The following is a 16,973-nucleotide window of genomic DNA, read 5'->3' as shown; positions in this document are numbered from 1 at the left end:
GCAGTGGTCAATTAAACTACTTCCTTCCTTCCCGGCACAGCCAGGACCACTCGGTTTCACGTTCCGACGGCCTGTGCCCCAGCACGGACATCACTGACATAGTCATTTTAACACCTTCAGCTGGTTCACTCCTTGTTCCACATACTTGGATGGCAGCCCCAATGCCCCAATGCCCTCAGATCAGCTTGCTGGGAGATATCCTAGAGAACTGTGTTTACACACGATGAGAACCCACCCCCCAAGTCCTGTGCTCAATGGCTGCCCTTCTTCAACCTCACTGACACTCTTAGTGATGCACCACATGCTGCCTTCTCCTTCTTCACTTTCAGCTAGCACAGAGGACTCTTTTTAGTCCTTTCCAGCATCAGACACACCTGTCAGAACTCTGCACTCTGGTTCCAAGGAAAGCTCCAGCCTCCTCATCAGAGGATGAACCCTTCTCCCCATACACTAGGCTCCAACCCCTTTGGCCACAGATGAGATCTCAACTTGTCTCTCACTCTCCTTTCCCTCCAGCCATCTACTGGGCATATCCACCTTGTATCCCTACAGCCTCAAATCTAAAATCCAGAGTTGAGCTTCCCTTTTTACCAAACTCACAAAGTTTCTACAGAATGCCATGCTAGAATCCAGCCTCAGGCCATTACCTGTAGCAGTCTCCTCTTATAGATACAGACAGGCACCCTACTGAGACACTGTGAGTTCCTAGCTAAAAAACACTCTGGGGCGGGCCAGGATCTCTCATTTGAGCAGTTAATTACTTGGTGTCACAAGCTGCTCCCCACTCCTTCCCTGCCTCCTGCCTGGGAATCAGAGAACCTGACTATAGGTGTATGCTCTGGAACTCACTCCATCCTCAGATATAAAAACAAGACCCCACCTTTATCACATGGGCTCTGATGCCTCTCTCCAGAGAGGCTGCCATGCTGTTAGTCTCTGGGACTAGGGCCTGAACTCTCCTTGAGGCCCCTACCAGACTGTTGCCTCTCTGTCTGTCCATGACATTAATAGCTTTCCTAGAAACTCCTTACTCCCTATCAATCCTCTGCAGTGTCCCTCTTGAACAACCCCCACAAAACCTTTCAGTCTCCTTTATTAAAAGTCTCAGTTATAAGCAGAGGAATAGCTGCCCGGGGACCAAAACACCTAGGAAAGCAAAGACTGGGCATAGCCAAGGAGTCGAAGGGCCCTAATGGCAGAGCTGAGGGCAAGAGGCGTCTCAGTGTAGCCACAGGGAGAGGGAGAAAGAGAAAAGAAATGAGGAGCAGGAGCAGGAGCAGAAGCAGAGGTGAGAGAGGCTGAGGAGAGCACTAAGACAATCACCGGTGGCTTGGAGGAACCACAGGAAGACGCATGGAAGCCGACCCTTTGTCTACCACTTCTTCTGACAGGCTGAATGAACCTGGGAAGCATCACAAGGCAACTCTCTCCTCCCACTGAGGTCCTTAGGGTACCTAATTTTTAAATGTAGTTTTTGGAGTCAGAGAAGACTGCCAATTATTGAAATCCAATTTTCTCTACTTTGGCAAGCACTAATCTGTAAGGAACATCACTTGTCAATCACCTTTGAAGAAACAGATCTATTTAGAAACTACATCACAGACTACCAAACAAAATACTCTGAACAGCAGTTGTTTATCAGAAAAATAAATGAGCCAAAATACTTCAGAAAAGTTACTAGAGAAACTATAAATATTTGAGTAAGCTAAAAAATAAACATGTTTGGTATTTTTCCCTTACTTGGAACACATGGCTATGTGACTAGGCAGATGATGAGTAAAGCTGTCTCTTTCTGGAACACAGATCTAAAGTGAATGTGCTTGCCTACGGTCCAACAGCCTTTTAATTCCTCCCAAGCTGCCAGAACTGCCTTTCTCACAGCTACTTCATTCCGGGGACCCAGCAGGCCGGCCCCCAGAGGCTGCTGCTGGAGCTCTGACAAGCTCCCTGCACACTCTCCTGGACTGAGACCAAGGAGAGTGGGTGGTGGAGTCTTCTGCCACATCTTGGTATGTTTCTGCCTTCTGGCGCTCGAGCGTATCTACTGACATGTAACAGGCACAGTTCATGTTTTTTCTTGAACACTGGGGAATTTTCTGGAACATACAAGAAACTAATTATCTGTTAAGACCGCCTAGTAGTCTATTCTTGTGAGAGAATCAATACCAGAGCTCTACTCCCATCTTAAAACACAATTAACACAGTCTCTACCACTCACTAAGGCACGCATGACACAGATGTTAAGAAAAAGACACACACGGCCCCAGCCTCTGAGGAACTAGAATCTTTGGCAAGACCAGTCAAGTAAACATTACCACCAAAAGCTTTGATGTGGACAACTGACGTTAAAGCATCTGTACTGTTCAAGTGATACATCAGGGAGTCTGGGGATCCTCAGAAGCAAGTATTTCATCTTCTGGCAAGATCTTAAAAAGTCCAAACGGAGAGTTTCTGACAGAGTGTCAGAAACTGAGAGTGGCAGCCTTCCTTCTGAAAGTTTATGACTGCATCTCAGAGCCAAATGATCAAGAGACCCCATCACCATAGCACTCTGTCCTCTTGGGTGACTCTGCCACTTTGGGTCACCTCTACTGCTTCTTCTGCCTCCAAACTCTCTTGAGCAAGTCCTTAACAAACTGGGGTCCCAGTTTCCTCTGGCAGGAAATGATCAATAAATCAAAGCACAGCTATACAAGGAAATATGATAAAAGTTATTTGAAGGGGGAAAACACACAAATCAATACGGAGGAACAGAGGACCTCTACCAGCACACATTGCTCAGAACTCTGCACTACACAAAAGCATGAAGCATTTAAGTGTACATATGCACACTACACACACACACACCTTTCTTTAGGAGACAAGAACCAGGCAATAATGCCCGGTGAGGACCAAGATCTTGACAGGCTTGCTCAGCATGCTACTACGACAGCGGAAAACCTTCCTTTCATTGTATACTCTTACATGCCTCTGGAATTTGTACCATATCCATATACTGCCGACTCATATGATTAACTTTTTAAATAAACAAACTGCAACTAGTCAACCATGCTAAAAATCACCACTTACTATGATCTAAGAACTAGAATTAGGAACTGCAATATCATTAAGAAGAAGCCTAAAGCTATAGTTTAAAAACATGCTCTAGTCAGGTGTAGTGGTGTACACTTTTAATCCCAGCATTTGTGAGGCAGAGGCAGGCAGATCTCTCTGAGTCCAAAGCCAATTTGGTCTACAAATTGAGTTCCAGGACAGCCAGAGCTATAGAGTGAGACCCTTTCTCAAAAAAAGAAAAGAAATCTACAAGATATTAGGATAATTAGAGTTATACTGGGCCCCTCTAGTGTTTACCCTGAAAGCATATATATATATATATATATTTCTATGAATATATATATATATATATATTCATAGAAAATCCCTCCAAGCTAGCTTCCATCATGACAGGTTCCCCACTACCAATAATTTCTGAGGCTGAAACACATGGACAGGGCAAAAAAAAACTTCAGATTGACACAAACTAAAGCAATATCAACTAGTGAGACATTAGTCAGAAAGATGCTGGAGATAATTGATGAGCTCTGAGTGCTGGGACTTACACACTAACTTCCTGATTCTGGGACCTGTACTCTGATTATGTAAATAACACCAATGTCCTGCAGTCTAAGGTAGGAGCAAGGAACACAATGCTTTCAATGCACTTTCAAACAGTTCAAGGGCAAACATGGGCAGGGAGTCAGGAGCAAACGGTACAAACAATTTCATTTTGCAAATGTGGGAAATGAAGATGTAAGATTTCTTGGGATGGAGGAACTGAGGCAGTCAGAGATATGAAGAAATCACCAATGAATAAACCAGACAAGAAGTTGCTAAGTCCCTGTGTTCAATCTCTAAGGTTACTGGAGCTCAGTGTGGTACATGCGGGAGGCTGAATGTGAAAACTATATTCAAGTCATCAATTGTGTCTGGAAGAGCCAGCTCAGCAATACTTCTCCCCACATACCCACAGCCATTCTCCAACCACACATGGCTTCTCCGTAACAGCAAGGTCATCATCAGAGCCAACTGTCCTCTTCCTGAGCTGGATCCAGATCCCACTGGAAAGGCCTGAAAGGACCCAGTCCTATGTGATGACCATCCACCTGGTAGCCACCTAAATCTAAAGTTTTAACGGAACAGGCTCAAGACTGCATCTGGAAGATCTAAACCTGAAAAGACCCAGTGCTACATGTGTACCATCACTGACCCTTCGGTGGAGAGGAAAGCCCATCCTCAGGGACAGCCCTTGCCTAGGGAGACTGGGTGACCCTGTCATGCTGTCTGCCAGCAGCTCTTACCTTGGACTTTGCATGCCAAGTGAAGTGCAGGAAGTTTGTCTCACTGGGCACTAGCAGGTTAAAGGACAACGCGTAGTGACTAATAAGGTCATTTCTCACATAGTAAAGTTCTGCATCAAGACCTAGAAGAAAAAAAAAATGGAAAAAGAGTTAACCATCCAAATGTCTTCAGAGCATCACAAACACCAGTACAGCGCAGAGAGAAAACACGGATGCACAAGTGTATGCTGCAGACAGCTGACATGGGAGCTGCCTCAGGAAGCAGGACACTGCAGCATCACAGCTCACAAACAGAGAAACTGGCACCCAAGAAGTAGCTCTCCTTCTGAGACAGCCATGCCAGTACCACCTGCAGCCACCGGCCTTCTGGATATGGTACCTCTCAGAGGAGCACCAAAGAGGAAACCCTCCCGCCTCCCCAACACTGGCCCAGACTTAGAAAGTCAAAATGGAAAGGGGGGATTGTGGGGGGACTGGAGTGGCAGAAGCTCGTGAGCCACCACTAAGCCATCTCTCTAGCCCTGAAGAAAACTTTTAAATCACTACCTTCAATGGAAAGTCAACTTACTGTGAAAAAATACAAGATGGTTTAAAAAAAAAAAAAAAAGGAGGCGTGGTGGCGCACGCCTTTAATCTCAGCACTCTGGAGGCAGAGCCAGGTGGATCTCTGTGAGTTCAAGGCCAGCCTGGTCTACAGAGCAAGATCCAGGACAGGCACCAAAACTACACAGAGAAACCTTGTCTCAAAAAAAAACGAAAAAAAAAAAGGAAAGAAACCAGAAGGAAAATAAAACAATGGTTCTATGTTCATTACTGGTGCTGCCAAGACAGTGGACTTGAGCCCTGGGCTCTGTTGACAAAAGGGAGAGGGAGGTATTAGCCAGTGTTAGAGACGGGCAAAGAACCAGCGTTGAAAGGATAACGGCAGAGTAACATCCTTTAAACTGATTTACTGGTAAAGTTTAGTCCGGACGTCCCTAGTACTCAGGCAAAATGAAATTTAAATTGCACATTTACTGAGCATGCACTGCAGGTCTGAAACTCAAGGGCGGTGTGAAAGAGGTCAAACTGGATACCTCAGACCTCCTAATCACATAGAGAAAGAACAACAACTCTGCCACGGATAGTTCACCTGTCAATGCTGCTTCTTCATTTCTGACTCAGATCTGATAACATCTTTAAGTCAAAAATGAGATCTGAGTGGCACTATTTTATGCATCCTGCATGGGATGCCAGATACAGCAGGAGAAAGCTGGAAGCTGTACAGAAGTCTCCCTGCCGACAGGACAGGAAATGCTAAGGAACAAGGTGGGGGCTGGTGGAGGTGGAGGAAGACAGAAAGAAGGCAGGGGGATGTAGGGTTGAACAAAAAAGGGGAGAAGAATTCAAAGAAAACACCAATAATCACAATAATACATGGTTTCAATTCATTTAAGGGGCTGGAGTACTGACTGCTCTTTCAATGGACCTGAGTTTGATTGCCAGCACCCACGTGGCAGCTCACATCAGTTCATTGCCTCATTTCCAGGCATTTCATTCAATGCCCTCTTCTGGCCTCTGTGCGCATTACACACATGTAGTGCACAGACACACAAGCAGACAAAACACCTATACACATAACAATAATAAAATGTTTACAAAAATTCACTTAAGCCTGAGATACGCTAGTCTAGGTAGATTTATAAAAACAGGGTTAAAACAAAGTTCAGAAATATGTGTCAAGTAAAGAAAAAGAAAAAAGCTGGGCAGTAGTGGCACACACCTTTAATCCCAGTACTCAGGAGGCAGAGGCAGATGGATCTCTGTGAGTTTGAGGACAGCCTGGTCTGCAAAGCAAGTTCCAGGACAGCCAGAGTTACACAGAGAAACTCTGTCTCAAAAAACAAAAAACAAAACAAAAACAAACAAACAAAAAACACGACAACAAAAAACAAACAAACAAAAATGAAGCCAAAGTGACAGCATACAATTAGAACTCAAGGTGAAACAACTCACTTATTAGTTAATAAAACTCACAACTAGGATTCTCTATACACAAAAGCTACGAAGGATACTGTATAGCAACAAAGCTTTCTATATAGAAAACAAAAGCCAAGAGAGAAGATAGACAATCCATAGCCACAGACTAACAGCCCCCCAGAACCCAAAGAGTGGACTCATGACTTGAACAATTATGAAATATGAAAAGGAGATTAATCATAAACTAAGACCATACACATTTTAAAAACAACAAAAATATCATGTAGCCTGCCTTCTCTAGTCAAATATAACAAAAAATTAATTATAAAGATAAAGCCAAAAATGACCCTTTGAAGATAGTTATAGCCTTTAAAAGATAGATTTTTAAAAATATAAAATGCTATTATCAATATTAGAAATAGAAAGGAATATCATTACAAATCTTACAGATGTTAAAAATATAAAGACTACTAAGAACGTTATGACAAGAAATTCAATAAATCAGATCAAATAGAAAATCCTTGGTAACATCAGTTACCAAAAGACAATACAAATTAAAAGCCCCAAATGATCAAGAACCCACCCAAGGGGAAAGCTCCAGTCACCAGGGAATTCAAAACATTACAGAAGATAAACACCAATCTTAAATAACTATCAGAAAATAGGAGAAAAGGTCATTTTCTTACTCACAAGGCCAGCACAAAGCCAAGAACTAATTAAAATATTACAGAATAGAAAACTACAGACCAATGTTTTTCACACAGACTCAAACACTCTCCACAAAATATTAGCAAATGTAATACAACAGTATGTGAAAGGGAAAGCATATCATAACCAAATTACTTCCAAAAAGTCAGAATTCACTGCTGTGGGATGGTCTGTATGTCAAGTATGTTGCTGATTGGTCAGTAAATAAATCACTGATTGGCCATTGGCTAGGCAAGAAGTACAGGCGGGACAAGGAGAAGAATTCTGGGAAGTGGAAGGCTGAGAGGGAGACACTGCCAGCCGCCACCATGACAAGCCGCATGGGAAGATCCCGGTAAGCCATGAGCCATGTGGCAAGGTATAGATTAATGGAAATGGATTAATTTAAGATATAAGAACAGTTAGCAAGAAGCCTGCCACGGCCATACAGTTTGTAACTAATATAAGTCTCTATGTTTACTTGATCGGGTCTGAGTGGCTGTGGGACTGGCGGGTGAGAGAGATTTGCCCTGACCGTGGGCCAGGCAGGAAAACTCTAGCTACAATTCACCACATTAGTAGAAAAGGAAAAAATAATAAAAGCAGATGTGGTGGCTCACACCAGTAGTCCCAGCACTTAGGAAGCAGAAGCAAGTGGGTCAGGAATTCAAGGTTATCCTTGGTTATTTTAGCAAATTTGAGGCCAACCTGGACAACATGAGACCTTGTTTTGAAACAAAACACTGAGGGCATCTCAGATTAAAAGCCTATACTGATAAAAAAAAATAGTCAACAAATAATGAATGAACAGACATTTTCTTGGTCTGGTAAAGAGCATTTACAAAGCCATATAGCTAGCATGCTCAATGGTGAATTCTTAAATTCTTCTTAAAATCATGTACAAGGTAAGGATGTCCCCACTCTTAGCCAATTTCATACTAGGAGTCCCTGCCAATGACAAGACATTATAGTCATTATAGTTATAGAACACAATGAAAATCTACTAAACACTATGAAAAACAAGTACTGGAGAATTTGTGCTAGACAAGTGCTCTTAGGAGAAAACTCCACTTATGGGAAAAGATCTGCTGCCCCTTTAAATGCTGGTTAGCCTTCTTCTAAGATATTCTATGTTTTAGATAGAGCTGTGCAAAGAAACCACAAGGAATGAGCTTGAAGAGGCCCAAGCCTCTTCTCGAGCCCTAAGTAAATTTTGCTCTCAACCACACTATATGAGTAGAAAGGAGATTGGTGCATTTCAAAGTAAGAGACACGGAGCCATGAAAATGTGAAGAGGTGCTAAAACACATCATTAATCTTCAGAAAAACAAAGGTTAGAAGTACAATGAAAACCATTAGCACCCAAGAGAATAACTACAATTGATTCTGGCAAGGCTGGCTGGCAAGCATGAAAAAAAGCGCTCAACTGCTTTGAAAAGCTAACAGTTGCTTATAAATTAAACACACACCTGCTCTGTGACCATCAATTCCAACTGAGGTAATTATGCAAAGGAAATGAAAACACTGTATCCACAAAACACTTGTGTACAGATGTTCATAGGCCCTTTATGCTTAATAAGCAGAAGTGGAAATAATGTAAATGTTTGAACTTGATACCAATTGTTAACATTCAGCAATTGAATACTACTCTACAATAAAAATCAAACTTTGAAACAAGGATGGACTTCTTAGAGTGAAAGAAACTTGACAAATGAGAATCTAGAATATCAACTATTTGAGTCTAGTTAGATAAAACTTCTAGAACATACAACATTAATTCATAGTGATACAACTCCCAACCATGGTCATCTAGAAAGAAGGACAGGAGACACGGAGATTATAGGGAACTTCCTGTGATGATGGCAATGTTCAATATCTTGACTTGAGTCTAGGTCACAAGGCTGTATATAAACAATTTATTTTATTTTTAACTTGGGGGTAGGGGTGAGGGTATGTGCACATGTGAGTGCAGGTGCTTGCAGAATCCAGGAGAGGGTGTTGGGTCTCCTGGAGCTAGAGTTATAGACAGTTGCTAGCCTCCTGGGTGGGTGCTCTGCAAGAATTGTAAGTGCTCTTAACAACTGAGTTACCTCTGTAGTCCTGAGGCAGGGTGTGTAGGGGTGGGGGGTGTGATGTGGTTTCAGTGCTGCTGTTACAGGTTGGACTCAGGGCCTTCCACTGGCTAAGCAAGTACTCTATCACTGAGCTACATTCTCTACATTTCTTCTTTCTTTCTTTCTTTCTTTTTTTTTTTTTTTTTTTTTTTTTTGGCTTTTCTGTATACTTTTGGTTTGGAGCCTGTCCTGGATCTTGCTCTGTAGACCAGGCTGGCCTCAAACTCACAGAGATCCACCTGGCTCTGACTCCCAAGTGCTGGGATTAAAGGCCTGCACCACTGCCGCCTGGCCATTCTCTGCATTTCTTAAAGCTCAATCTACTGAACATATAAAGCCCATGCACTTCATTTCATGTAAGTTTATTTAAATTTTCTGAGAGGAGTGAAAGACAACAGTCAAGATTTTTTACCTCATTTTAATCTCAAAAAAACTGTTAATCACAAAATAGGATAGCACTAACAAATAACTTTAGGGAAAAGATTAGCTATAACTAATCGATTTCCAAATTTCAACATCAAATATTTTCCCAGAGAAATAAGGAACTCTGTTCCTGACACAACAAAGTGGCGGAGACAGGAAGAGAATCCTCGATTTCAGTGACAACAGCCCTCAAACCAACTCCGCTCCGCCAAGCCTGGGCTCTTTCAGCTCCATTTGAAGACTAGTCAAGGTGAATGCATGCACATGGGCTCTCTCCCCACAGGAGCACAGATCGGCCTATGCATGGTTCCTGGCAGAGCAAGCTGCACTTCCCTGTGCCACTCCTAGGGCAGCCCTACAGCTCACCACCAGAGCCCTGCAATTTCCATCCTCTTACTTTAATAGCTTTACTCTGCTCTCAGGCAGCCTCAGCCACAATAAGTGGTTTGACTGGGCGACCCACCTTACCTCATAAGGTACCAATTATGCTTTTGTTAGTGCTCTCTGGTCTGAAATAGCAGAAGTCTTGAGTGGTCTGCCTTGAACCTTCTTTTCACCATAATCCCGTTATTTTTAGTGAATAAGCACTCTTGAAAGTTTTCTTAGGAGTGGGTTTGATATTATAACAGAAATGCTTATGTTCTTTAAATATAACACTGAATGTTAGACAGGGTGTAGCAGCAATTTGTGGCTATAAACTTATAAATTCCTAGCAAGACAGCAATGATTAATAAACCACAGTCACATCTGTAAGAAAACAATGATTCTAAACATGTCTTTCTTTGTAGAAGACCATCTGAGGTGGTATCCCAGGGATTATGGCCTTTCAATCTAATCCATCCACGTTCATCCATGCAGTATACTAGACACCTGTTATGGTCTGAGTCTGGTCTGTTACCACAAATTCATGCTTTAAATGCTAGGTCCCCAGCTTATGTTTCTATTTTGAAAGCTGTGGAGGGAGCCTTCAGGGCTGGTGCCCTACCTGTCAGAAGTAGGTCACTAAGTGCAGGACTCTAGAGGTACTGGCCACTGGCTTCCAGCCTGCCTTTTCTGCTTCCTGTCTGTTGCCTGTGGACAAATCACTGCCCACCTCCTGCTGCCATGCCTTCCCTGTCAGGACAGACTGTACTCTGCAATGCAAAGCCAAATCAGCCTGCCCTTCCTCAACCTGCTTCCATCAGGTTTTTGGTCCCAGCAACACAAAGTAACTCTGATGGTAGAGGGAAGGAAGGTAGGAGGGAGGGAGGGAGGGAGGGAGGGAGGGAAGACTAAACTAAAAAACTCTGAAAAGATTGACACAATGAGCAGGGCTCCTACAAATACAGTGTAATAAACTGAGTTTTGTCCAGAATTTAACCCTAAAGGAAAACAGGCAAGATGCAAACAATATTCAGCAAATTTTCAAAAATGCCTAGCACCTAAAAGTGTTCAATAAATGTCCACGAAATTAAATATATATGAATGATATATGAATATGCATATTATGTATGTTCCACTTTTTTAAAGAAAGTGAGTATCAGAATACACTAAGTAGTTGGTTATAAATAGTGGATTATGAGTGACTTTTACGTACCCTTTATTATTTTCTTTCTCCTTAAGTTTTCTTTGAAGGCTGGGTACAATGGTGCATGCCTTTAACTCCAGTATTTAGGAGGCAGAGGCAGGTAGACCCTACATAACGAGTTCCACGCCAAGACAGCCAGGACAATATCCTGAGACTCATCTAAAAGAGTTTATGTTTTCTATGAACTATAAACTAGAAAAAAAATTAAAGGGTTTCAAAAACATTTTAAGAAATATGTATGTAGCATTTAGCAAGTCACTAAAACCAAAATCCAATTACTTTCTATGGTGGTTTGAATGAGAATGGCCCCTAGAGTCTCATATATTTGAATGCTTGGTCCACAGTTGGTAGAAATGTAAGGTTTGGGAGGTGTAGCCTAGTTAGAGGAGGTACGTCACTGGAGGCGGGCTTTGAGGCTTCAAAAGCTTATACCATTCCAGTTAGCTCTCTGTGGGCCTTGTGGGTGTGGATCAGATGTTTAAGGGGATCTGATGCCCTCTTCTGGTCTCCATAGGCACTGCACCCACATGGAGCATATACACACATGCAGACAATCATACATATCAATGAAAATAAATAAATATTTTTTAACACAAAGCATTTCTAAACATATAGAGAACCCAATTTAAGTATAACTGGGGTATGAAATTAGTATACAGAGAACAGAAGACATGCACATCTATAATTAGTATAGCCATAATTAAGGCACAAGTCAAGATGGTACACTCTTAAAATCATCTCCTCTCAAATCACCCACAAGACAGTTATATGAAGTTATCAGCAGCCAGGCTGGTGACACACTAGTAATTCCAGCAACTGGGGTGTGGAGGCAGCAGGAGTTCAAGGCATCTCAGCTACTTACCAGGTTTTTAGTTAGTCTGGACTATATAAGACAGAGTTTATAAATAAAAACAAAAACAACAAAATGTTGGGCTGATGAGGTGGCCTAGTGGGTAAAGGCACTTGCTGAACAAGTCTAGTCATCTAAATTCAGTACCCAGATCCCACAGTAAAGAGCGGAGAGCTGTCCTCTGACCTCCACACTGGTGCCACATCTTTTCCCATAGCTATAAAATAGCAATATTTTTTCTAATTTTAAAAGTTATCAGTTATAAGGAAATGAACAATCAACTTCTTAAGGCAGAAAAATGTACAGGCCACAATTTGGTCAGCAGTGGGTAAGAAGAAGGCACAGAGACAGAAAACACATATAGGTTATAAAGTACAATCTACCTGCATTCTTCACCTTTATAAGTGCTCACCCACATAAAGAAAAACAAGAATGTAGAAAACAAGCTAGAAAGATTATTTACCAAAAGCTGGTAATGAATGTTTATTATTTTCTTCTTCTTCATGAACATATATTTTCCAAATGGTCAATAAAGACTATGTTTTGCACTGACATCCAAGAAATAAAATTAGGAAAAGTAAAAAGAATTTTAAACCATTTTATCCTGATTTTCTGACAAATATTAAATTTATAGGGAATAACATACTTTATATTTCTAGGTTTAATCTCCTTTTTCTTTCTTTTCCCATCATACACTCAAAGGGGAAAAAAGGCAAGTGAAGATAATACAAAATACCCCTTTCCAACTGCTACCAATTATCAATGCTTCAACTATAACCACAGTAATTAAATGCAGACTGAGTTCAGGGATAGGGGCTGGCAGATATAACTATGGAGAATGGTGGGGCATGCATCAACCAGCTCAAATGGACACTGAGGAGTATTACTGAGGCAGACAGGAAAATAACACATTCCACAGTACATCAGTGAGCCAGTTTCATTGCCAGCCCTAAGTACAGGAATGCTATAAGATCAGGAACCAGGAAAGGTAGTGGAAGGAAGGCTCAGTGCTGGGTCAGAACAAGAAGAGGATGAGTCTAAAGGTTACCCCAACATGTGCCTTTAGAAAAGAGTCCTAGAAACCAGGACCATCATGATGCAAAGAGGAATAGCTGAAAGAAAATCAAAATAGGTTCTGATATTTTGGGGGGATAAAGGAAAGTAAATAAGAAAAATTAGATTTAGAGAATAAAGTCTTTGGGGATCACTTTGTAGAGGTCTTTTGACTCCAATACTAAAGGGTATAAGGTCATATAAAGTAAAGATCATACAACAAAAGAAGAGGATTCTGAGTCACCATCCTGGGGCAAAACAACAGAAAGAAAGATAGAATGCACGATAAGAGCTGGTTCCTCAAAGAATGATTCCAAAAGAAAATTAAGAAACCAATTCCATTTATAGCCGCATCCCAAAGGATAAAACACTTAGGGAGCAATGTAACCAAAGAAATAAGACTAAGTTAAAAAATACAAAACACTGAAAGAACTAAATAAACAGAAAAACATCTCATGTTTACGGTTGGGAAGACAAGAGGGTTAGTCAGATGGCAATGTAGCCCAAATGTGCAGAGTCCGTGCAATCTCTACAAAATTCCACCTGCCTTTTATGCAGAAGTAAAAAAATAATAGTAGTAATAATAATAATAATAATAGATCCTCAAATGGATATGGAATTGCAAAGTTGCTCCAAATAGTCAAAATAATCTTTAAAAGGCACATATACAGAAGATTCACATTTCACAGCTTCAAAACTCACTACAAAGCGACTTAGATCAAAACAGTGCAGGAAGGCACACATACCTTGGTAATAACCAACACTCTCTAGATGGACTTAAGACGTGTTCACCAAGGGGGAAATCGTTTCTGGTACTGGAAACCTAGCCAACCACCCAGTGCGAGTGAAGCCATAGATCCTGGAGGAGAGCCAACAACCGCCACTTCACTGAACCGGCATCATCTCTAATCATATTCTAAATACCTGTCCTATAACCACAAATAAGTCCTCAGCCTTCCTCGAGGAAACTTCTCTGTTTCCAATCAAAATGCAGAGTTGTGAAGCCCAGTCCCAACAGACATAAACAACACAACTCCTGCAACTAAGGCTCAGGGATCATTGTGGAGACGGGGAAGGACAGACTGTAAGAACCAGAGAAACAGAAAGTTTGCTGCAGGCCGGGCGGTGGTGGCGCATGCCTTTAATCCCAGCACTCGAAAGGCAGAGCCAGGTGGATCTATGTGAGTTCGAGGCCAGCCTGGGCTACCAAGTGAGTTCCAGGTAAGGCGCAAAGCTACACAGAGAAACCCTGTCTCGAAAAACCAAAAAAAAAAAGAAAGTTTGCTGCGAAAATGTTAGAATCCACATCCATGAAGTCTCACCAACATGGCTGCTTAAACATGAGCTGAACAAGAACAATAGACATCTAAAGTGGACAAGAGAAAGTTCACGAGGCCTCAACTCTACACAAACAACTGTAAGCAACTAAGGGATGCTGAGAACCAGAGAAACAGTCTTCCCCGGGGCAAGCCCACCAACTGGTTATTCCATACCAAATGGTCAGTCTTGAAAGCATACATAAACCTGGCGGAGGTGGCGCATGCCTTTAATCCCAGCACTCGGGAGGCAGAGCCAGGTGGATCTCTGTGAGTTCGAGGCCAGCCTGGTCCACAGAGCAAGATCCAGGACAGGCTCCAAAACTACACAGAGAAACCCTGTCTCAAAAAAAACAAAACAAAAAAAAAAACAAAAAAAACAAAAAAAAAAAAAAAAGAAAAAGAAAAAAGAAAGAAAGAAAGAAAGAGAAAACACACATAAAAGTAATATTATACAGACTGATCAGGTTGTATTTATGTATTTAGGAACACACACACACACACACACACACACACACACACACACACACACACGAAAAAAGAGACCATGAATTTGAAAGAGAAGAAAGAGGGCTATGTGGAAAGGCTAAGGGGGGAGAAAGGGAAGGCAGAAATGATGTAAATATAATCTCAAAAAGTTTTTTAAAACAGTAATAATAGTATGGTTATAGCATAAGGGCAGCCATTTAAACCACCAGAACAGAATTGAGCCCAGAAATGAAATTACAAAATTCTGAAGACTCAAGTTTTGATAAGGGTACCAAGATCATTTGCCAGAGAAAGACTACTTTCCTTCAACTAATAATGGTGTGATAACTTCTTCAGTCAGAAGAATGAAACTGAAACCCTACCTCATACCACATACAAAGATTAATTCAAAATAGATCAATGACCTACAAAATATAGAATGTGGTTGATATATTGTGCACCCCAATAAACTTATCTGGGGGTCAGAGAACAGAACAACCATAATGTTAGGCAGTGGTAGCACATGCCTTTAATCCTAGCATTCCAGAGGCAGAGATCCATTTGGATCTCTGTGAGTTCAAAGCCACACTGGAAACAGCCAGGCATGGTGACTCATGCCTTTAATCCCAGGAAGTGATGGCAGAAAGCAGAAAGGTACATAAGGCGTGAGGACCAGGAACTAGAGCTGGTTAAGCTTTTAGGCTTTTGAGCAGCAGTTCAGCTGAGATCCATTCGGATGAGAACTCAGAGGCTTCTAGTCTGAGGAAACAGGATCAGCTCAGGAATTGGCGAAGTGAGGAAGCTGTGGCTTTTTCTGCTTCTCTGATCTTCCAGCGTTCACCCCAATACCTGGCTTCAGGTTTGATTTACTAAGACTCTTTTAAGATTCATGCTACAATAGAGACTCTTAGAAAGAGTTAAAAGACATAAATAAAACTCTTAGAAAAAAACATAGAGGCATATCTTCATAACCTTGGATTGCTTAAGATAGGGTACCAAAGTACAAGCAATAGAAGAAAAAAGATGTACCAAAGTTCATAAAAATATTAAGTTCTATACAAAAACAAACAACCCACTATTACAAAAAAGACAAGACAACACATAGAATGGAAGATGATACCTCAAATCATACCTGGTAAGGATCAAGAATTCTAGATAGATAAACAAGCCTCACAATTCAACAAAAGACTACTGTTGTGATTACAACCCCAAAAAGTTTTAAAAGATAATTAATAGTACAGTTCTAGTATCAGGGCAGCCATTTAAACCAACAGGGCAGAACACCAGTCCAACCTAAAAATGGACAAAGGACTTGAACACCCATTTCTCCAGAGAAGCCACACAAAGGACCACATGAAAAGATGCTCCACATTGTTCAATACTAGGGAAACAGAAGTCAAAACGAAAATGAGGTACTTCATACTCCTTAGAATAACCACAACCAAAAAAAGCAGAAAACAGCAAGAGTTGGCAAAGATGTAGAGAAACAGGACCACTGCAGTCTTGGCAGGAATGTAAAACAGTCACTGAAATAGTCTAGCAGTGCCTCAAAAAGTTAAACAGTGTTACCAGATGATTCATTATTCTAGTCTAAGTATATATCTAACTTGAACATGTATCCAACTGGGTACTTGCAGATTCTCAGCACCATTATTCATAACAGCCAAAATGTATAAACAACTCAAATGTCCACAAACAGATGAAGAGTTAATTGTGATGTTAAAAACAAAATGAAAAGATATATATGATCCTCCACAACATTATGCTACATGAAAACAGCCAGATAAAACATCACACTGTATGTGAATCCACTTATATAAATATATAGAATGGGGTCAGTGGAGACGTTAAGCTGGTCAAGGTACCTGCCACCAATGATGACCTGAGTTTGATCCCCAGAAACCACACAGTGGAGAGAACCAATTCCTGCACACTCATGCACACACAAACTCGATATACAGACAGAGATATATTTTTGAAAATAAGCAGAACTATGAAGACTCAGAGGAGACTCAAGAGCTGAAATTCTACCATATAAGGGGGGCGGGGGGGGGGGGGGCAGGGGAGGCCAAGAGAGGAGGGAAGAAAACAGGGAAAGCAGAACAGGCAGAACAGAAAGGGCTCTGTGGAGGTAGACAGGGCAAATGCCACCAGCCATGAACTGACTAGGCAGCATTTTGTCATCACAACACACAGAAT

At 41.5% G+C, this 16,973-nt stretch overlaps 1 protein-coding gene across 2 annotated transcripts in view; it reads right to left on the bottom strand.

Annotated features, from left to right (window-relative positions):
* Ryk (receptor like tyrosine kinase) overlaps window positions 1-16,973 on the bottom strand; it is a 79,363-nt gene that overhangs the window by 47,817 nt on the left and 14,573 nt on the right. For both annotated transcript variants that reach the window (XM_059268468.1, XM_059268469.1), the window contains exon 2: window positions 4,338-4,459. In XM_059268468.1, the coding sequence (XP_059124451.1) occupies window positions 4,338-4,459 (122 nt within the window). The remainder of the gene's footprint in view (window positions 1-4,337; window positions 4,460-16,973) is intronic.

This window comes from Peromyscus eremicus, chromosome 7, assembly GCF_949786415.1.
Source record: "Peromyscus eremicus chromosome 7, PerEre_H2_v1, whole genome shotgun sequence".
Lineage (NCBI taxonomy): Eukaryota > Metazoa > Chordata > Mammalia > Rodentia > Cricetidae > Peromyscus > Peromyscus eremicus.
The sequence above is the reverse complement of the archived record's forward strand: the minus strand, read 5'-3'. Positions and strand labels throughout refer to the sequence as shown.